Below are 23312 nucleotides of genomic sequence, written 5' to 3' on the forward strand. Positions count from 1 at the left end.
GATTCTGGCCACAGTTAATTTTTCATTCTTCTGTTCATTGACTTCATTCATATTTCAACTATTGAGGTCAGGTTAATGTGTCTGGAATACAAGATATGTCACTTCAATGCAGGAACCACAGTTGTCCATTTACAGTTTTCAGACTTCATTGACTCCCTGAACATAACAAACCCCTAAGCATCTGGGGATATAACTCATTGGGGTTCCCTTAGCTTCAGTACAACGAAAGTCCCAGAGTGCTATAATGTTTATGATATAAGATATATTATTGATGCCTTCCCTGATTTGAAAAACTCACAGAAATAGTTATTAACATGTTTATTGTTCTCATTTTCAATTCCAAATGGGTCCTTTAGGGTTTGAACTGCTTTAGTAGTCATATTGAAGATTTTTTTTGATGTTTTTCAACTTCTGCTATATCTTGTTCTAGTTCTATCTTTGAACACCTTAGTCTAATCATCATAAAGCTTCTTTATAGCTTTGTAATTGTCTTTTCCTCCATTCCCTCTACATGCTTTATGAATTTACCTCATTCTTAAGTCCCTTTAAATGTTATTGCTGATCTGCTTTGGGCATTTTATTTATTTTGCTTTTGCAGTACTGAGCAGGGGTGTGCATTAGTCTTTCATCTCCTACAGAATGTTTTGCAAGAATGTCCACTATCCACCCCCTACCCGCCCCGCACCGTCACCAAGTCTGTCACCTAGCTCGGACCACAGACACTTGAAGTTTGCCTCTGTGGCATAGTTTCTGAGAATTTAGCTCTGTGCCTACAGAGTTTCAGTTTGAATGTCATTGTGCTTACAGGTATGATCACTTAGTAGTTCAATTGTGTAAATAGTGTTTGAGTAACTCAAACAAATCAAGTCTACAGGGTGATAGGCTGAGATTTTCCGCTCCAAAATTCTCACTCAAAGTTGATGAATGTTTGGCTGCCTGTCCAAATTTTCCATCCCGCTTGTGATGTGTCCTGTCATGGGCAGGACCGGAAAATCCCAGCCGTAGATTCTCCAATGTACTGAGTAGGAAAGAATTAATGTATTACATTGACAGGCTGTAAGTTATTTTATGTTTGACTTCTTGAAGTCCCTCATCATTATAAAGTAATGTAAAGTATAATATATTTTCCTAACTCATTTCTTGTTCTATATGCCTATTTGGAGAACTTCATACTACACCTCCTGTTGTAGTGTTCGCTTTACTGTCTTAACCTCCCAAATGGCCCTTGCAGATGTAATTTCAGAATATCGATCAGATACATGCAGACAGGGGAATTTCAGAGGGAAGTCTATTTTGCCTCTGAAGGGAGGAAGAGGATATTGAGGGCAAGTTGCTCTGGGGCATATTTGGTAGCAGCTGTCTTGAGAACCATTGTAACAAACACATAAGTAGGTCATGGCCCTCTTGGTCAGGGACCTTTCATGTGGCATGAAGAGGCTAATAATAGAAAATATAAGAGAAAAGACAATATTTTCTCCCCCACTCCTAAATTTTAACAGATTTAAATAATTAAACCTTGGTTCCATTCTCCCTTTTGATCAGTCCTTTTTCTTCCCTTCTCCAGAGAAAAATTGTTTATGGTCGTTCATCCAAAGAAATGAAGAACCACCTTTGGATCCTGATTATACCAGTATTGAGCAACTCTTCTGCTTTCCAGTATCAGAACCAAAACAGAAACAGCGAACTGTCAGTAAAAAGGAGCTAAAAGAGGCAAGTGCCACTGGGTGGAATCTTCTGCACTTGCTGGTGGTGAGCTTTGAGATGGGGAGGGCATGTACTTCGGTGGGATGGCGACGTACCAGAACCCCACTGCCCGCCTACCTCCGCTGAATTAGTTCCTGGGAGGGAGGACCTTCCCACCCCGGTATCACTTGAGGCCCTTAAGTGGCCAGTTAATGACCACTCAACGGCCTCATCCCACCGCTGATGGTATTAACCCAGCTGCAGATGAGCCTGTCACCATGCAGTGTGCACAACAGGTAAATCTGTGTGGGCTGCTCGTCATCTCGTGGGGTGGGGTTGGGGGGTGGTGATCAAAGGTACTCCCTGCCTGATCAAGGGACTTGACATCAGGGGGCCTTACAGTAAGCCAACACCCTGCCATTGTTGCTCAGCCACCTGCACCCCTCTCCCCACGGTCTTCCACCCCGCCCACCGCAACTCCCTACCCTCTCATTATGCCTGTGGCCTGGGTCAGTCCATGACCCTGGGACTCTTGTGCATAACACCATCAGCAGCAGCCATGGTCTCCCCACAGGTGATGCTGAGTATGAGCTGCCGGCCTCCGAGTAGCTGGCAGTTCTCAGTAGGCAAAGCCTCTGCCTCCTGGGTCTTGATTCCAGGGGAAAGCCTGCCAGTGGCTTCACCACTGCCTGACTGGTTTGTGGTTTGGCGAGCCCTCCTAAAAAGAGGCAGCGCAGGTCTCCCCTGGCTCTCCAGTCAGCAGGCAAGGCCCCCAAAGACTCAAGGTCCCTTGCGTTGAATTAGGGCAGTAATTTATATGCAAACACTTCCATGTATAACTCATTATTTCTGCCCTCTCCCCACCACAGATCACATTTCTAGATTCAAGGAAAAGCCTAAACTTGAACATATTTTTAAAGCAATTCAAATGGTGAGTTACTTTAAAGTAGATTTTATTTGTATGTAATTATTAGTGTGGTCATTTTGTAAAATATCAAATGGTTAAACTACATTTCAAGTTTGCTTTGGATCTTATTTCACAATCAGTTGGCAATATACCCAAAATATGTTTGCATGACTTTTGCACCTCTGCTCTGCATACATCATTTAAAAAAACAAAACTGTAAACTATTGTCATTTCTGCTGTTTGTTCAGCAGCCACTGATACATCACATGATGTTGATTTTTAAAAATTCATTCTTTAGGTAAGAGTGTCACTGACATTTATTGCCCATCACTAGCTGACCTGAGAAGGTGGTGCTGGCGACCTTTGTGAATCACCGGGAACAGTTTGAATTAACTTAGCAAGCCATTCCATTGTCTCAGAGGGCATGAAGTTAACAGTCACCACATTTATTGGGAATGGAGTGACGTACAGGCCAGACGGTGTAAAGATGGCAGATTTCTTTCCCTAAAGGACTTTAATCCTAATCGTGGCCACTTCTATAGATATCGGGCGGAATTCTCCCATGGCTCCGTTGGCAGGATCAGTGGCAGGCGGGGTGGGAGGATTTTGGCGGGAGGTCCAAAAATTGGTTTCATGCCCACGTGAATTGACAGCGGGATCTTCCGATGCTGCCCGCCATGGTGGATCGGGAATCCCACTGGAGGCCGGCGTAAAACCGATTGTATTTCGCTAATAGGATGCAAATGAAGGCCCCAGCGGAATCTCCACACTTGGTTCTCTATGATGCCAGCAGGTAAATGCGCCGGTCCAGAACACATCTGGACCAGTGTGGTGTGCAAAAGTCAGGAATTACCTTTAGGGCCTTGCTTGGCTCGGGAAAACAACAAGAAGATGATGATGGAGGCCTACAACTCCAAGCCCCTGGAGGAACACGTGTATCGCGTGGTGAGTGGAGCCTCATGCCTCCACCACGGAGCAGCTTTTGGAAGGTGGGAGGACTCCACGCAGCAGCATCAACTTCGCTGAGGCTTCGGAACTTCCAGGGACTTCGCCATGGGCTCGAACATCTTCCAGGGACTTTGGCATGGGGGGATGGGATCCTTGAGCTGCTGGATGAAAGGCAGCAGGTGGTACTGATGGGCGGAGAAGGAGTTGGGGTTGGGGGGCAAATGTCTAGGTCTGAAGGGGTGGGGGGAATGCCATGTCTGAATGGAAGAGGGGGCAACTGTCCAGGTGAACGTGCTCAGAGGGAGGGGTAGGTGGAGTCAAATGTTGACTCCTGGGGAGTAAACTCGGTGTGGGCGTGATTGGAGGGTATGTTCAGGCTACAGGGGGCAGAAGGAGCCAGGGAGGATGAGGGCTTGATGGTGTCGGGTGAAGGGTTGGCGAGGGTTGTCAGTGGGGACACAGAGATGGACACGCAGCGGGGTGGGCAGGGGGGGTGTGTGGACAGGAGGAGGTGGGGGAGGTCAATGTGAACGGGGGTGGGATAGTCAGAAAGGAAGGGAATGTGCACGGTCACTTGGACATCCTTGAAGGAAAAGGGTTCAGGCTGGAGGGTGACAGTGGGGAGGTGATGCCAGGGGTGGGTGGCAATGGTGATGGGGAAAGAACATGGGTGACTGGGGGCAGAGAAATGGTGGGGGAGTTCATGAAGGAATGTGACAGTGACCATGCTGGTCAAATCAAAAGTGAGCAGAGCCTCATTTTAGACAGGCACAGGTGCTGCATAGGAGTTGGGTCAGTGTGGACAGAGATGCAGCTAACTGAAAGGGAACCATACCAGACAGTATTGAAAATGCTAGGGACTAGTGAGATGAGTTTGATGGATGAAGGCTCAGTGTGTGTGTGGGAGAGTGCTTGCACGAGGCTCTGAAAGGCCCTCCACAGACCCTTCTCCCTGCAGATTCGGTCGCTCGTGGGGTTGGCTGTGTGCAGGAGGACTGTTTATGGAGTGGGGAGGGGTGCTCACAAAGCCTTTAAAAGGACTCTGAAAGAGAACAGTAGACATTATGCAGTGAAAGTGAATATATTTCAATACTACCGAATGATGTACTCATTGTATAATCTGCCAAACTACACTGAATATTAGATTTTTTTAAGCATATCTTCACACACATTTTTCCCCCCTTTGGGGCGCAGGTAGGAGGATTCCCAGGCTGGCTATCAGCTCCTTCAATGGCCAACAAGTCCTAGCAGGGACTTGAACCCAGAGCTTCTGGGTCAGAGGTCGGGATGCTACCCACTGCGCCACAGGACCTCCCTTGAAAGTGAATATATTTGTGGACGTTCAATTTGTGACAATTATTGTGTTCACCCTTGCAGCCAGTTGTGATCAAAATTTCTTGATTTTTCTAGGCCTACTCTTCTAGGTGCTGCCCTGACATCCGCAACAGGGGTGGAGACAGCCTGCTGACTCATTTGCCCTGTTGCCTTTGATGACTTCAGCAGTTGTCCTGTGGAGAGCTGAGCCTGGAGGGCCCTGGTTTCCTTTGGCTGTCCTCTTGTGGGCCAGCTGCTCCCTCTGTGGTCTCTGAGGGCGAGGCTGAAGGGGTCACAAGTGAAGGGGGTTTGGAGAGTGTTGACAACCTCTGAGATCCCTGAGTGGATGACCCAGGGGTGTCCAGCTGCTGCTTCCCCTCCTTTTGGGTGTCAAAGGGCTCTGACCTGACTCCTTGAGGGGAAGGAGCACCTGGAGGGAGGTCAAGGTTCCCCGTTGCCCCCTCGTGTTGCCACTGCAGGAACTCGCGCAGGTCTGCACGCATCTCTGGCAGAAACTGGACGTTCTGCTGGACTAGGATCTCCATGGCATCTGCCATCCTCCCCATGGAGATCTAAATATGCGCAGGTGGACGGACTCCTCCTTGCATGCCACTCTGTTGAGGGTTTCCTTCGGCTCTGCCTGATGTCACTGGGCCTCTTGCTGACTCTCCACAATGAGTTGGAAGGCTGATTCCAGAGGTTCGTCATCTGACTCGGACCTTGCAGATGCCTCTTCCCCAGCTGTCCTCCAAGTGCCAAGGAACTCTGCTGAACCTGCCTCCTGCTGTGGACACGTGTCTGTGCGGTGACCTCCAGATTGTGACACCCTAACCTAGCATTGATACCCACCGCGGTGTGTGTTCCTGAGCTGGTGGAGGGTGCAGGTATCTGCTGTGACACCTCTACAGGTGTGCAGCACTCGTCTTCTCCTCTCTCCTGGCTCCTCTCTGGGCTGGGGCTGGGGCTGGTGCTGGTGCTGAGGCCTGACAAGGAGTCCTCCTGCTCAGTGCTTGGTCTCTTCCTGTAAGTGAGAGAGCACAGTTCAAGTGATAGCATCAGCTGCCTCCGACATGGCTGCACATTTGATCCTCTGGTTTCTATAGAATGCATGAGTTCTTACTAGGTGGGCCCCCAAGTCTAAGTTCCCCAACACCAATGGCATGGTCCCACTCCACTCCTGCGAGCTCAGTTGCTCTTTCCTCTACTTCAGTGAGGGGCTTCCAATATGGGCACACCCCCCCTGCCTTCTGCTGCTCTCTGTGGTTGTGATTGACCTTGTCCTCCCCAAAGAGAACAGAACATGGGTTTGAGAAGAGTTGCATGTTGCATGCATTGGGACATTGCAATTTGGTTCCTTTATCATACTTCCCCTTGTAGGATAGCCCTTTTGTCTGGCTGGTCATCACTGGTGCGAATTTCCCAGAAGGGTTATGGACCAGCTCCCTCCAGAGCGCTGAGCCCATCCACATGCAAGGAGAAGGCTCAGACAGGCATCTGATTTGCGGAGGTTGCTGGTTCCCTCTGCACCTAAGCTTGTTTATCCCCCCTTTCCCCCCCACCTTCCATGCAGAGTTCCATGTCTGTTGGAGGGTGAAGGAGGCACATTGGTCACTCCACTGCTGAAGTGGGGCTGTGAGGCACGACTATGCCATTGCCAATGAGGCCCATGTACCCTGGCATATTGGTCTCTTTGTGTTTATGCAACCATCCTGATGAGACATGCCCTGGCGGAGTGAATAAGGTTGCTCATCCTCTTCCGGCACGATATGGCTGACCACATGTGTACCCCCTGGGCACTCAACAGCATCGCCACCTCTGCCCATACAGTGTTGGTCTCCCTGCTCGGCGGCCTCCACCCATCAGCCGGGAAAAGTATATTCCTCTGGACCTCCACACGATCCAGGAGGCATCACTAAACTTAGGAGCTGGCCCCTCAGCTCCCCTTCCAACCGTCCCAGTGTTAGTGTATTGTGGATGCCAGGTGCCTTTTTAAAAAGGGCGTCTGGATATGACAGCGGGGCACATGCCATCCAGCCTGCCCTGCCACAGAAGATGTCGCGAAATCCCCAGCTGCGTAATTAATGATGGGAGATACCACAGGATTTCCTGTCGGATTCCACTATGGGGATCACTCCCTGTCCTCACCCCCACCACAGGACTTAGTCCTGGATGGGAGAATTCTGCCCATCATCTTTCTATTTCCAGTTTTTTTTTAACCGAATTCAAATTCTCTAACTGCCATGGTAAAATTCACACTCATTCTCTGGGTTATACTTATTCAATAACATTACCATTACATTACCATATTGGTATAAATTCGTGGGTGAATTCCTCACCCTCACATTTTGAACCATTTGTTTCAACCTTTCTTAGAGGAAGGGAACTCTTGTTTAAACACCAGCCCTTACTCTTGTTTTACTTTTTAATTTTAATGAATGCATGACCTCCAATGAAGGGTGCACAAACTAATATTTTGCCCTTTTGCTTCATTAGCTTTTTTAGGCCACAGAACTTTTGAACCCTGTTTCCAAATCACCATCAGTGCTGTTATTTGTTTGCAACAGGTACACAAGGAAAGAGTCCCACTACTGTTCTGCCTCTCCTTGCAAGGATGCCCTTGGTTTTTGCTCATGCCTTCCTCAGGCAATAGGCTTCAAGGGGCCAGGTGGCTTTTTTGGGATCCCAGATTGAATTAGCATGTGTCAATGGTGCAGAGACACCGAACTAATCCCTTAGCTGATTCAGATTTTTGGCTCTTGTGCGTTAGCTGTCACAATCAATAGGATGTGGGGCTCAACAAAGCAAACTGTAGGGACAACTATTTCATTAAGGCCATGCAGATATTCTAAAGCTAAGTATTAATTACATCGCTTGCCTGGAAACTAAATATTTTCCTTGAAACTGGGCAAACTGTGATGATATATACAGTTTGCTGCTTAGAATTGTGAGAAAACTATGATGTGATGAAAGATTAATTTTTCAATGTTTTATTAGTTCTGATGAAAAAGTGACTGATATGATCAGGAGAGGGGACCGCTCTAAATTTGATGTAGAGGTTTTAAAGCAACTCCAGAAACTACTGCCAGAGAATAATGAGGTAAGTTGACAAGGAAGTGAATACCAGATCTGATGAAAAGTGGGTCAATATTATTTCAGACGTAACTTTTTTTTCAAATTCATTCCATGTACAGATAGAAAATATAAAGGCTTACAAAGGAGAAAAGGAAAAATTAGCAAGTGCTGATCACTTCTACCTTCTCCTCCTTGATGTTCCTTGGTATGTATTACTGGTGCCTCTTGTGTACACATGGTCTGTTAGGCACGTTTTTTTTTTCAGATACATTTGCTGGCTGCTCATCCAACATTATCCACCCAAAATGTCATTGCAACTCATAATTAGGGAAAATTAGTTTCCAGTTATGTGACACATTTGATGTAACCGAGCTCCTCCTGATTTTAAAATGAGTTTTAACATCGTAAAGCATTGCAGTGGTCTAGCAGGTAAGGAGCTGGGCAGAAAATGGAATTGAACAGGAAAAGGAACTGAAGAAAGTGACAATATAAGAGGTGCATACGAATTAGAAGCAGGAGTAGGCCACGAGGCCTGTCGAGCCTGCTCTGCCATTCAATAAGATCATGGCTGACCTGAATGTAACTTCAACCCCACATTCCTGCCTACCCCTGATAATCTTCCACCCCCTTGTTAATCAAGAATAAATCTAGCTCTGCCTTAAAAATATTCAAAGACTCTGCTTCTACTGCCTTTTGAGGAAGAGAGTTCCAAAGACTCTCAACCCTCTGAGAGAGAAAAATTCTCCTCGTCTCTGTTTTAAATGAGCAACCCCTTATTTTTAAACAGTGACTCCTAGTCCTAGCTTTTTCCACAAGAGGAAACATCCTCTCCACATCCACCCTGTCAAGACCCTTAGGATCTTAACGGTTTCAATTAAGTCGCCTCTTACTCTTCTAAATTCCAGTGGATACAAATCTAACCAGTACAGCCTTTCCTTGTAAGATAACCAGCCTTTCCTTATAAGATAACCCGCCTATTCCTAGTATTAGTCTAGTAAACCTTCTCGGAACTGCTTCTAACTCATTTACATCTTTCTTTAAATAAGGAGACCAGTTTGTTTTTTTAATTATTTTTTTTATTTAATTTTTTTTGTCATGTCCTCGGACAGTCTATACATGGCCCAGCCAGAACTGGACACATTTTTGTGCCTTGTTGTTGAATTCGGCAAGATCTGCAACAGTGCAAGGTTCCTCTAGCGATAGGCATTGCAGGAGATGTTGCATAGTCTGTGGCTCAGTTCCACATTCACAAGTTGTCGGGCAGGTTGTATATCCCCATTTGCTTAGTGACACCTTTGAACGACCTACACCAGTCCTAAGTCTGTAAAGGCACTTCCAGGTTGCCCAGTTGCAATTAGCTCCTGGGGGAAGGCTTTCATCCAGTAGAATTTCCATCACTGGGGGTTGTTCAAGACTGGCGAGCCGGTCTTTCCACAAGGCGATGCGGGCTTCAGATGGGGTTGATTGTAATGGAACAACACTGTTCATGAAGCTCTTCCTTGACTTTAGGTGGCTGGGTATGGGTGTATGACCATGTAGAGGGTGTCTCTCATCTGATGTTAGACGGAGTCACTCTTTCTTGTTGGCTACCGTTCTTCTTATATCAGGGGGAGCGATACCCGCCAGGATATATAGGCTGTTGGTGTTTGTTGGTTTTAAACAACCTGTGATAAGTTGGCAGCTTGCATTCAAAACGGCATCTATCTTCTTAGCATGAGTAGATCTTTCCCATGCAGGGCAGGCGGATTCGGCAATGGAATAGCAAAGAGCAAGTGCACTGGTTCGCAACCAGTACTGTACACAACACTTCAGATGTGGCCCCACCAGTGCCCTGTGCAACTGAAGCATAACCTCCCTACGTTTGTAATCAATTCTCCTCACACTATATGATAACATTCTATTAGCTTTCCTAATTACCTGCTGTACCTGCATACTAACCTTTTGTGATTCATGCACTAGGACACCCAGATCCCTCTGAATCTCAGAGCTCCGCAATCGTTCACCATTTAGATAATGAATTTCTTTTTTATTCTAAGATAAAAGCAAAACACTGCGGATGCTGGAAATCTGAAACAAAAAATAACAATTGCTGGAAAAATTCAGCAGGCCTGACAGCATCTGTGGAGGGAGAGAGAGTTAATGTTTTGAGTCCAGATGACTCTTCTTCAGAACTGAAGAGAAGTTGAAATGTGGTGAAATATATGCTGTATAAGGGGGGAGGGGGTGGGGGGGCAGTTGGGGGTGGGGGGGGGGTGGTGGGGTGGAACAGATGAAGCTGGATAGAAGGCCAGTGATAGGTGAAGGCAAAGGAGAGATTGCCAAAGATGTCATAAACAAAAGGTCAAAGGGGAGTTGATGGTGGTGATAGTGGCTAAAGGACATGCGAATGGTGACATTAAGAGTAGAAAGCAGGATGAGCCAGTGACAGATGGCCCTAGTGGGAGTGTGGTGGGGGGATGGGACAGTGTGGGAGCAAGGGTCAAAATAGGTTAAAAGGTGGGGATAAAACAATGAATGGAAATAAATTTTTTAAATAGTAATAGAAATAGATGGGGAAACAATGTATAGATAAAAATTTAAAAATAAATATTTGAAAAAAGGGGATCAAAAAGGGGTATGGATGGAGAAGTACATGATCTGAAGTTGTTGAACTCAGTGTTAAGTCCGGAAGGCTGCAAAGTGCCTGATCGGAAGATGAGGTGCTGTTCCTCCAGTTTGTATTCAACAACTTCAGATCATGAACTCTCTCCTCCATCCTCACCCCTTTTTGATCCCCTTTTTTCAAATATTTATTTTTGAATTTTTATATATACATTTTGTCCCCATCTATTTCTATTACTATTTTTAAAATTTATTTCCATTCATTGTTTTATCCCTACCTTTTAGCCTATTTTGACCCTTGCTCCTACACTGTCCCCTCCCCCCACTAGGGCCATCTGTCACTGGCTCATCCTGCTTTCTACTCTTAATGTCACCATTCACACCTATAGCCACTATCACCACCATCAACACCCCTTTGACCTTTTGTTTATGACATCCATCGCAATCTCTCCTTTGCCTCCACCTATCACTGGCCTTCTATCCAGCTTCATCTGTCCCACCACCCCGCTCCACACACACCCCCCCCCCACCCCCCACCTTATACAGTATATATTTGACCACATTTCAACTTCTCTTTAGTTCTGAAGAAGAGTCATCTGGACTCGAAACATTAACTCCTTCTCTCCACAGATGCTGTCAGACCTGCTGAGTTTTTCCAGCAATTTTTGTTTTTTATTCTCCCTACCAAAATGAACAATTACACATTTTCCCACATTATACTCCTTTTGCAGGTCTTTGTCCACTCCCTTAACCTATCTATGTCACTTTGTAGCCTCCTGGTGGTCTCCTCACAATTTACTTTCCTACCCATCTTGGTGTCCTCAGCAAATTTAGCAACCATTCCTTCAGCCCCTTCATCCAAGTCATTTATATAAATTGTAAAAATTTGAGGCCCCAGCACTGATCCCTGTGGCACATCGCTCGTCACATCCTGCCAGCCAGAAAAAGACCCATTTATGCCAACTCTCTGCTTCCTGTTAGCTAGCCAATTTTCTATCCATGCCAATATGTTACCCACTACACCATGAGCTTTTATTTTCTGCAATAACCTTTGATGTGGCACTTTATCAAATGCCTTCTGGAAATCTAAGTACAGTACATCCACCCGTTTCCCCCTTATCCACAGCACATGGCTGCTTCAAAGAACTCCAATAAATTGGTTAAACATGATTTCCCTTTTACAAAACCATGCTGATTTTGCCTGATTACCTTGAATTTTTCTAAGTGCCCTGCTATAACATCGTTAATAATAGCTTCTAACATTTTTCCTATGACATATGTTAGGCTAACTGGCCTGTGGTTTCCTGCTTTCTTTCTCCCTTCTTGAATAAAGGAGTTATATTTGCTATTTTCCAATCTAATGGAACCTTCCCGAATCTAGGGAATTTTGGAAAATTAAAACCAATGCATCCACTATCTCACTAGCCACTTCTTGCAAAACATTAGGGTGAATTCCATCTGGATCTAGGGATTTGTCAGCACATAGCCCCAACAATTTGCTGAATACTACTCTCTTGGTGATTGTAATTTTCCCAGGTTCCTCCCTCACTTCCATTTCCTGATTTACAGCTATTTCTGGGATGTTATTTGTGTCCTCTATAGTGAAGACCGAAGCAAAATACCTGCTTAATTCATCCGCCATCTCCATACTTTCCATCATCAGTTCCCTAGATGCACCCTCTATGGAACCAATGCTCACTTTCTTATTTAAATATCTATAGAAATTCTTACTGTCCATCATTATATTAATAGCTAGCTTTCTCTCATACTCTAATCTTTCTCTCCTTATTAATCTATTTGTCATTCTTTGTTCTTTTATATTCTTTCCAATCTTCTGACCGGCCACCCATATTTGCGTAATTACATGCTTTTTCTTTAAATTTGATGCTGTCTTCAACTTTTTTTAGTTAACCACGGATGGTGGGCCCTCCCCTTGGAATTTTTCTTTCTCATTGGAATGTATATTTTCTGTGTACTCTGAAGTATCCCTTTATTTGTCTGCCCCTGATCTTCTATTGACCTATCCCTTAACCTCACTTGTCAGTTCACTTTAACTAGCTCTGCTTTCATGCCCTCTTAATTGCCCTTCTTTAAGTTTAAAACACTAGTTTAGGATACACTTGTTTCTCCCTCAAAATAAATATAAAATTCAATCATATTAGGATTGCTGCCAGCTAGGGGTGCCTTCAGTATGAGGTTATCAATTAATCCTACCTTGTTACTCAATACCAGGTCTAGTATAGCCTGCTCTCTGGTTGGCTCCAGAATGTGCTATTCTAAGAAAATATCTCGAAAATATTCTATGAACTCTTCATCTACGGTACCTTTGCCCATCTAATTTTTCCAGTCTATATGTAGATTAAAATCCCCCATGATTATTGATGTACCTTTCTGGTAAGCTCCCATTATCTCTCCTTTTATATTCTGTTCTACCATATAGTTACAATTAGGTAGGAGTGGGAGGGAAGAAATAAACAAGAATAAACCAACACAGTGTAGAAATAAATAGAAAATTGAATTTTTGTTTGTTTAAATTTGTATTAAAAACGTTGCTTAAACCTCTTTCCTTTTCCAACTCATGCACTGAAGAGAGGGAGGATTTCTGCTGTTTATTTCAAGTGAAATTGTATGTCCGTACATAAAGTGCCTCTTTATGATTTTGCTATAAATAATAAATGGCAGCAACCTTTCCTCAGTTATTTCACATTCCATTAGAATTTTACAAGTGCAGAAAGCTTGATGAAAACTTATGAATACCAACTAATACTTTAGTTACACTTGATATATAACCTACTGGAAAATATAGACAGTCAAAACAAAAGGTTACCAATGTTAGACGGCCCTGATGCGCTAAGCGGCTAAAATATTAAGCTTGGAAGTCTCACAAACTCCAAGGAATAATTATATTACAATTAACTTAATCACTATTTTGACTGACTTATTCTGTATGTAAAATGTACTCTTTGAATCGGAAATATACATTTTATCTGCAATAGTACTTGTTTCTAGCATACAGTCACTTCAGTTTCACTTATTACATAAAATGCTTAATATACATGAAACTAAACATTGATAAAGAGTAAAGTAAAACATTTATTTTATAGTGACTTCAAGAAATGGGTGTGCTATTATTTGTTTCATCTTAAAATCAAAATTATTTTGGGAAGGCATTAATGATGCATTCCTCCTTAATATTCAACAGCAGACGAGCTCACAAATCACATACATTGTTTCCACAAATCACATAAAATCAGTTTTATCTCGGACGCTACCCAATCCATTTAACTTCCTGAGGAAATATTTTGAACTTTTTTTTTGTCCTGATCTCCAGAGGAAGTTGGAGCAAAATTCACATTTGCATTCCATATTATACATTATGGACCAGTCACCTTAAATGGTGTAATTTTCCCATGGTTCAAGCAGCAGGAAATCATTGTATTCTTGGCATTTTCTTTATATTTGTTATTTTGATTCTTATTAATCAGATTTTTCTTTTTTGTTAATCTAGTGTTACCTGTTTTATTACAAATATCTAGTACTGTCTTACTTTTCTGTTCAATTTTTTTTTCAGTATTTTTCAAATTCTAATGAAATGAGGCAAAAGTTGCTCCTAACCTCTCATTTGCTTGAGACTTGATCGCTTTCTACAAATTTTCTCTAGTTTTGCAGTCTCAATTCAGTTTTTTTATTTCTTTGCCTTGCTCTACCACAGCTACCAGCTAAGGATTGACTGCATGTTACTATGTGAAGAGGCTACTGTTACCTTGCAATTGCTCCATCCAAGGGCAGAACTAATTAAAAATGCTTGTCAAGGTAAGTTCAATGGTAAATATGGCACATCTGGGGTTAATATTTAAATTATAGAGCACAACAAGCATCTGAACAACCTGGTGGTTGATCAGAGGTCAGAAAGTTAATGCCATTATGCATATGAGTTGGTGCAGTATACTCCAGCATTGATCTCAAAATAGCACTACAGCTGCTTATTGCCCATTCATGACCTTGTGCTCAACCTCAATTTGACGGATGCAAAATAGTATTCAAATAAAATACTGTACTCTCTTTCAAACATCACACATTTTAGATTTTGTTTCTAAGTAACTTCAAGACCATCATCTGCCTAGTTACCTTTTGTTTAGTAAGCATGACATTCTTTCAATTTAATCATCACATCTCTAATCAAAAGTAAACACTTAACATTTTGATGCTATTATATGCACTCTTAAAGGCAGATATGAATGTTTACTGAACAGAGATATGTGTTCATAGCAAAGTGGTTAGTGGATGTTTGATGATGTCTTGTATAATTACACAATGCCCTACTACATGACAAGAACTTGCATTTATATAACGCATTTAATTTAGTAAAATATCACAAGATGCTGCACAGTATTGCTTATCAAACACCAAACCAAACTACATAAGAAAATATAGGGAAGGTGGCCAAAAGCGTAATCAAAGAGTTAGTTTTTACCGAGCATGTTAGAGGAGGAACGAGAGATGGGGACGATGAGATTTATAGAGGAAATTTTGGATCTTAATGCTGAGGCAGCTGAAGACAGGGCCACCAAGGGCGCAGCAATGAAAATTAGCAATATGCATGAGACCAGCATAGGTGGAATGCAGAGATCTTGAAGGCTTGTAGGGCTGGAGGAGGTGATGGAGATGGGGTGACTCAAGGCCATGGAGGAATTTGAAAGCAAGGGTAAGAATTTGAAAATCTAAGCATTTTCTGATTGGGAGCTGGCAAGGGTTAGTGAGTACAAGGCTTAAGAAGAATGATAAAGTCCAAAGGAAAACCAATTTGCTAATTTTAAAAAAAATTCTATAGAAGGTTTTGCACAATGGAGAATCATTATGTGACCTTTCAAGATCACCAGGTCAAATATAATCATCAACTTAACATTAGCAGGATGAAATATTTAAAATTGTTCTTTGCTTTTGAATAGATCTTCTTTCTGCTACAAGATTACCCCTCTTCTGTGACCTGATTCTTAAAATTGGAAACTTCCTTAACTATGTACGTATCCTGTGAACTATATAAAATCTACTGGTTTACACTGCGTCAAACTACTTTGCATCGATTTAAACAAAATGAATTATTGGAAATAGATAATGAACATGTTTTTAGGCTACGCTGTTAATGATTGGTCTTTTTTTTAAATAAGTTTTGCAAAAATTCAATACTTTTTCCTTGTACACTATTTCCAGTAAACCAAAAAAACTCTAATTGTTGTGAAAGACAATTGCCCTGGAAGGTGTACAAAATTAGAGAAGATATCTCAGACAACATGGTGTATGAAAAATGTGTTTGCAGATAACTTTCATTGCATTTGTGTGTATATTTTAACATGTACTTTTATGGCTTTTTTTCTCAGGGCAGTCACACAGGCAATGCAGACGGCTTTAAAATAAACACTCTGCTAAAACTAACTGAAACGAAAGCAAACCAATCCCGGATCACATTGCTCCATCACATGATTGAGGTGACATCTGTCGTAATGACACTGGTTACAGAACGTGTCTGTTAAGAAAGCCTTTGTAGTCTTGTTAATGTTAACAGCAAATCTTTATAAACTGCTTGTAACTATATACATGTATACAGTAAAGGGTACAGGCAAGGAGCCAGCTCCATGTCGCAGTCTTAATGTCTCTGGCCAGCACCACATTCGCCCTCGCTCTGGGGTCATGTGCCTTATTACATCACTGTGTGGGCGGTTCTGTATTCAGCCTCACATTAACCCTGTATATATCAGACCCTTCTACTACAATATCTTTCACAACTGTATTTCTATTTTTTAATGTTGATTAATATCTGACTGTTTTTTGTTTTCCAAATTTTCAAGGAGATTGAGCAATCCCATCCAGATCTTCTGAATCTTCCTGCTGACCTAGAAACCGTTTCAAAAGCAGGAGGGTAAGACAACCATTTGGATTATTATTAACACTGCTGTTTTCTTAAATAGTGGCTAAGATGACTGTTTTATTAAACATAACTGTAAACCAACTCCTTTATATAGTCCTAAAGAATTGGATTTCACCAACAAGAACTGAACAGAGACTATTGCATAATATTATTATAAAGTAAATTGACTGTTGATTCTCCAACACATTCATTGTTATTTGATTTTGCACATTTCTGCTAGAAAAATCTCGGAGCTACAATGTTTGAGGATAATTAAAGCACCTCCTTTGGGAATCAAAAATTTTGTTTAAAAGTGCAACTTTTGGGGCCTGGGAAGAAGGTCCAAGTTTAAATCTTATCCCACTAACATTTGCAGCTATCCGTACCTGATAAATCTTGACATTTTTCTTTACAAGTGTGCTTATTCCTCTCAATTACGATTTGACATCAAAAATTCTAATTTGGAATGAATTTGACATCAAATTTGACAGCTTTGAGCGCACTATCAAATGCACTCAGTAATCTGCATTGAAAAATACAAGGAAATTATTACTTAAATTGAATGAATTCAGAGATGATTTTCATTTAGTCCAAAAAGTCATTCCGCTACAGTACATGCTTGACAACAACACCTGATCCCCATTAGTTTTTAGTTCATTTTAGTCCTGGGGGTCTATACTTTCCAACACCCACTCCACAGGTCTCGGGATCTAAAATTCTCCCACTTCCCAATCTCATGGTCTAAACTCTCTCTAGCTGCCCTGTCCCTCCAGTCTCTGGGCCTTGTGCCACGCCGACCACCCTCTCTCGGACTTCTCCGATCCCCCGGAGAGGGAAAGTAGGAGGGGGACAAAGTGGCGAGGCAGGGGGGAGAAAGCTAGGGGGGGAAAAGAGTGGCGGGGAGGGGGGAATAGTGATGGAGAAATGGAGAAGAGGGCAGGGGCAAAGGGGAGAGGGAAAGAAGGAGAGGGGAATATGAGGGTGGAGGGAGAGGAGAGCTAGAGAGGGGACCTGAGGAAGAGGAACTACTGCAGCCTGGGGGGAAGGGGGGGCCAATGGGGTGTTTTTTTTTCCTGGTTTGCTTTGTCTTGATAAGTCTAAAACTCCAAAAGACTGAAAGACCTTCCTGCCGGGATTTTCCGGTCCCACCAGTGGCGGGTCCTACCACTGCTGGGACCGGAAAATCCCACCTTCCATTTCAGGGACACCCAGGCCAAATTTATCCCACAGGCATCAGGATCCCAACACCAGTGTTAAATAGGGGTCCGAAGCCTGTATTGTGGGGAAAATGGGCTGTGATTTTCCCTGAATCTTTAAAACCCATTAAACCTCTTTGACCAAGCTTTTGGTGATATGAACTAATGCTGCTTTATGTTGGCTCACCCATTGCAGGGGGTGCGGTGCAGTGGTGGAAGAAAATTTCTCCAGGGTGGGGGATTTGGGGGGATGGAAGAAATTGCTTGGGGTGGGGGATGTGTGCTGGTGGGGGATAAAATTGTTCCAGGGAAGTAGGGGTTGATTGGGAGGGAACAGCTGCAATCCAGGGTGGGGTGGTGGGTGTTGGTGGGCAGGCAGGATGTGGTGCACGAGTTAAAGGTTATGAAGAAAAGCATAAGTGCCTCATCAATACAGGGTCTGGTTTTTCCAGAGTTAGCTTAGTTTTATGATGTTTGAAGCTATTGAAATTCAGAAATATGTAAAATATGTAAAACTGGAGGGTGGTGATGGCATAGTGGTATTGTCGCTGGACTAGTAATCCAGAGACCCCAGGGTAATGCTCTGGGGACCTGGGTTCGAATCCTGCCATGGCAGATGGTGGAATTTGAATTCAATAAAAAATCTGGAATTAAAAGTCTAATGATGATCATGAAACCATTGTCGATTGTTGTAAAAACCCATCTGGTTCACTAATGTCCCTTAGGGGAGACAATCTGATGTCCTTATCTAGTTTAGCCTATATGTGACTCCAGACCCACAGCAATGACTCTTAAATGCCCTCTGAAATGGCCGAGCAAGGCACTCAGTTGTAACAAACTGCTACAAAGACACAAAAAAGGAATGAAACCGGATGGCATGCCCGGCATGGACCTAGGCACCAGAAAAGACAACGGCAATCACAGCCCTGTCGACCCTGCAAAGTCCTCCTTACTAACATCTGGAGACTAGTGTCAAAATTGGGAGAGCTGTCTCAGACTAGCCAAGCAACAGCCTGAAATAGTCATTCTTACAAAACCATACCTTACAGATAATGTCCTAGACTCCACCATCACCATCCCTGGATATGTCCTGTCCCACCGGCAGGACAGACCCAGCAGAGGTGGCGGCACAGTGGTATACAGTTGGGAGGGAGTTGTCCTGTGAGTCCTCAACATCGACTCCAGACCCCATGATGTCTCATGACATCAGGTCAAACATGGGCAAGGAAGCCTCCTGCTGATTACCACCTGCCACCCTCCCTCAGTTGATGAATCAATGCTCCTCCATGTTGAACATCACTTGGAGGAAGCACTGAGGGTGGCAAGGGAGCAGAATGTACTCTGCGCAGGGGACTCCAATGTCCATCACCAAGAGTGGCTCAGTGTCATCACTATTGACCGAGCTGGCTGAGTCCTAAAGGTCATAGCTGCTAGACTGGTTCTGCGGCAGGTGGCGAGGGAACCAACAAGAGGGAAAAACATACTTGACCTCATCCTCACCAACCTGCCTGCCGCAGATGCATCTGTCCATGACAGTATCAGTAGGAGTGACCACCGCACAGTCATTGTGGAGGTGAAGTCCCGCCTTCACATTGAGGATACCCTCCATCATGTTGTGCGGCACTACCACCATGCTAAATGGGATAGATTTCGAACAGATCTAGCAACTTGAGACAGGGCATCCATGAGGCACTGTGGGCCATCAGCAGCAGCAGAATTGTACTTAAACACAATCTGTAACCTCATGGCCTGGCGTATCCCCCACTCTACCATTACCATCAAGCCAGAGGATCAACCCTGGTTCAATGAAGAGTGCAGGAGGGCATGCCAGGAGCAGCACCGGGCATACCTAAAAATGAGGTGTCAACCTGGTGAAGCTATAAAACAGGACTACTTGCGTACCAAACAGCACAAGCAACAAGTGATAGACAAAGCTAAGCGATTCCACAACCAACGGATCAGATCTAAGCTCTGCAGTCCTGCCACATCCAGTGGTGAATAATTAAACAATTCACTGGAGGAGGAGGCCCCACAAATATCCCCATCCTCAATGATGGGGGAGCCCAGCACATCAGTGCAAAAGATAAGGCTGAAGTGTTTACAACAATCTGCAGCCAGAAGTGCCGAGTGGAAGATCCACATCCGCTTCCTCTGGAGGTCCCCAGCATCATAGATGCCAGTCTGCAGCCAATTCAATTCACTCCACGTGATATCAAGAAACGGCAGAAGGCACTGGATACTGCAAAGGCTATGGGCCCTGACAATATTCCGGCGATAGTACTGAAGACTTGTGCTCCAGAACTTGCCATGCCCCTAGCCAGGCTGTTCCAGTACAGCTACAACACTGGCATATACACAGGTATATGGAAAATTACCCAGGTATGTCCTGTACACAAAAAGCAGGACAAATCCAACCCGGCCAATTACTGCCCCCAATCAGTTTACTCTCGATCATCAGTAAAGTAATGGAAGGGGTCATCAACAGTGCTACCAAGCAGCACTTGCTTCACAATGACCTGCTCACTGGTGCCCAGTGTGGGTTCCACCAGGGCCACTCAGCTCCTGACCCCAGCCTTGGTTCAAACATGGTCAAAAGAGCTGAATTCCTGAGGTGAGATGAGAGGGACTGCCCTTGACATCAAGGTAGCATTTGACCGAAAGTGGCATCCAGGAGCCCTTGCAAAAATGGAGTCAATGGGAATCAGGGGGAAAACTCTCCGCTGGTTGGAGTCCTACTTAGCACAAAGGAAGATGGTTGTGGTTGTTGGAGGTCATTCATCTGAACTCCAGGACATCACTGCAGGAGTTCCTCAGAGTAGCGTCCTAGGCCCAACCATCTTCAGCTGCTTCATCAATGACCTTCCTTCCATCATAAGGTCAGAAGTGTGGATGTTCGCTGATGATTGCACAATGTTCAGCACCATTCGCGACTCATCAGATACTGAAGCAGTCCACGTCCCAATGCAGCAAGACCTGGACAATATCCAGGCTTGGGCTGAAAAGTGGTAAGTAACGTTCGCGCCACACAAGTGTCAGGCAATGATCATCTCCAACAGGAGAGAATCCAATCATTGCCCCTTGATGTTCAATGGCATTGCCATCATTGAATCCCCCACTATCAACATCCTGGGGGTTACCATTGACCAGAAACTGAACTGGACTAGCCATATAAATGCTGTGGCTACAAGAACAGGTCAGAGGCTAAGAATCATGCGACATGTAACTCACCTCCTGACTCCTTAAACCCTGTCCACCATCTACAAGGCACAAGTCAGAAATGTGATGGAATACTCCCCACTTGCCTGGATGAGTGCAGGTCCTACAACATTGAAGAAGCTGGACACCGTCCAGGACAAAGCAGTCTGCTTGATTGGCACCCCATCCACAAACATTCACTCCCTCCACCACCGACACACAGTTGCGGCAGTGTGTACCATCTACAAGATGCACTGCAGGAATTCACCAAGGCTCCTCAGACAGCACCTTCCGAACCTACGACCACTATCACCTGGAAGGGCAGCAGATACGTGGGAACACCACCACCTTCAAGGTCCCCTCCAAGTCACTCACCATCCTGACTTTGAAATATATTGCCATTCCTTCATTGTCGCTGGGTCAAAACCCTGAAACTCCCTTCCTAACAGCACTGTGGGTGTACCTACACCAGATGGACTGCAGCGGTTCAAGAAGGCAGCTCACCACCACCTTCTCCAGGACAACTAGGGACGGGCAATAAATGCTGGCCCAGCTAACGAAGCCCACACCCCATGAATGAATAAAAAATAAATAAATAAACTCTGATCATTTTTGGAGCCTGAATGCTTAAGTGATGTTGCCAATCGCAAATGTTTGAGCCCTGTCGTTTGGGACAATTGATAACCTTGTCAGTTACGATACTTGCAATGTTAAATGATAGCTAGTTGATTGCTTCTGAATGCAATTGATGCCAAAGGATAGCTAGATGATTGCTTTTTGAGATCAAATGAATGCTGTTGAACGCAACTGATGTTCAGCTTTTCAGGTAGGGATAATCTACAAGAGAAACGAGGCCTGCCAGGATCCTCCGGCTGACTACGGGAAAATTGACTCCTTACAGCATGTGTTTCTCCAAGCATGTCACCAAAGAGTAGAATCTAGACTGTCTTCTAGAAATAGGGCTGGAGTAAGAGAGAACCAAAAGGAAGATCAACTGAGATGAATCAAATGCCAAGACTGCTATTTTGAAATATATGCCATGCATTGCCTTCCCCTTTCTATCTTTCCCCATCCTGCAACTTGCTGTGTTAGTTCTCAACCATGCCCACTATATTTATAACTTGGAGACTATGTTTACTGACAGCCTGAGCGTGGACTCGCTTCAGTCGGATGCAATCAACCTCTTGGAACGTCTCAAGATGATTGGTGGTAAAGTCAAATCATCTATGGATGATGTAAAAATACAGTTTGACAAACCTATCCAGGCAAGTAAAACAGCGAATGTAAATGATTTGAGTATTTAAGCTGTCTATTGTGAAATTTTAATTATTTAAAATTATTATTTCAGGAAAGTTTATCTGAAACAAAAAAATTGAAGGAACATCTGGAAGATATTGAGTTAGAGAGGAAGAAACTGGCTGAGTACTTTTGTGATGACATTAGTAAATTGTCACTGGAGGAACTATTTCTAACCATTAAAACCTTCAGAGATTGTTTCCTCAAAGCAATGAAGGTAATTCGTCATAGCTTTAGTATACAGCGTAATATCTTTTATATGTTTTATGTCGAAGACCTTAATTTCAGGTATTGTAAATTTATTCCTCACAGTAAACACTAAAACTGTGACAAAAAGAATACTTTTATAATCTAAGAATTTTTTTGTAGCTGCAACTATAAATAGCAGATGTTTTATGACATTAGCTAGATACTTTAAATGTTCTACATGACTTGGTGTGTAGAAAAAATGTATACTGCGCATAATGTTTTTTTTCTATTTAATCCTCTTTTCCATGATGCCCCTCCACTTAAAGTCCTGAAAATTGGCTCTTTTCTATGGTATGGTTGTACAACCACCGCAACCAATTCGTGATTGAACTTCTGCTGAATTTTGCCACACTGCATTGTGCATCATATTTTGAACTTAATACTATCTCAACCCAACATAGCACATGCACACTTATGGCAGATATCTCCGAATAGCAATCAGGAATGTAAGTTGGCTGGTTTTGCTCAAGTTCTCTTCTCAACCCAAGGGCTGATGAGCCCCAGCTAGATTGAGTAGCCTGATACAGGCCAAGATAGGAATTGTGACCTTTCTATTCTATGTAACTCATCCATTCATTGGAAATTTGTTTGGCCTTCAGAGGAACATAGTGGGGTTTATAAAAGACTCAGTAAATATTTTATTGAAGCTCAACTTTTGAAATTCTGCCTCGCATGTGTTTAAACATCCTTATGCTACCAATATTTAAAGGACTAAAGCGTTCATGTTTCCTCCTTCATTCTGTTGAGGGCTAACGTTTTATTGGACTTCATCCAGGGAAGTGGGGAGTATTCTACCGTACTCCTGGCTTGTGCCTTGTAGATGGTGGATGGGTTTTAGGGAGTCAGGAGGTGGGTTACTCACTGCAGAATTTCCAGCTTCTGACCTGCTCTTGTAGCCACAGTATTTAAATGGCTAGTCCAGTTCAATTTCAATATGCATATATTG

General features: G+C 43.6%; 1 protein-coding gene across 3 annotated transcripts in view; it reads left to right on the forward strand.

Moving 5' to 3' along the window:
• The window catches only part of LOC144693101 (inverted formin-2-like), a 77845-nt gene that overhangs the window by 39652 nt on the left and 14881 nt on the right, over positions 1-23312 (forward strand). For all 3 annotated transcript variants that reach the window (XM_078562498.1, XM_078562500.1, XM_078562499.1), the window contains exons 9-18: positions 1565-1710; positions 2553-2614; positions 7847-7949; positions 8044-8129; positions 14238-14338; positions 15475-15545; positions 15904-16011; positions 16372-16442; positions 21966-22086; positions 22170-22334. In XM_078562498.1, the coding sequence (XP_078418624.1) occupies positions 1565-1710; positions 2553-2614; positions 7847-7949; positions 8044-8129; positions 14238-14338; positions 15475-15545; positions 15904-16011; positions 16372-16442; positions 21966-22086; positions 22170-22334 (1034 nt within the window). The remainder of the gene's footprint in view (positions 1-1564; positions 1711-2552; positions 2615-7846; positions 7950-8043; positions 8130-14237; positions 14339-15474; positions 15546-15903; positions 16012-16371; positions 16443-21965; positions 22087-22169; positions 22335-23312) is intronic.

This window comes from Cetorhinus maximus, chromosome 18 (assembly GCF_964194155.1).
Source record: "Cetorhinus maximus chromosome 18, sCetMax3.hap1.1, whole genome shotgun sequence".
NCBI lineage: Eukaryota > Metazoa > Chordata > Chondrichthyes > Lamniformes > Cetorhinidae > Cetorhinus > Cetorhinus maximus.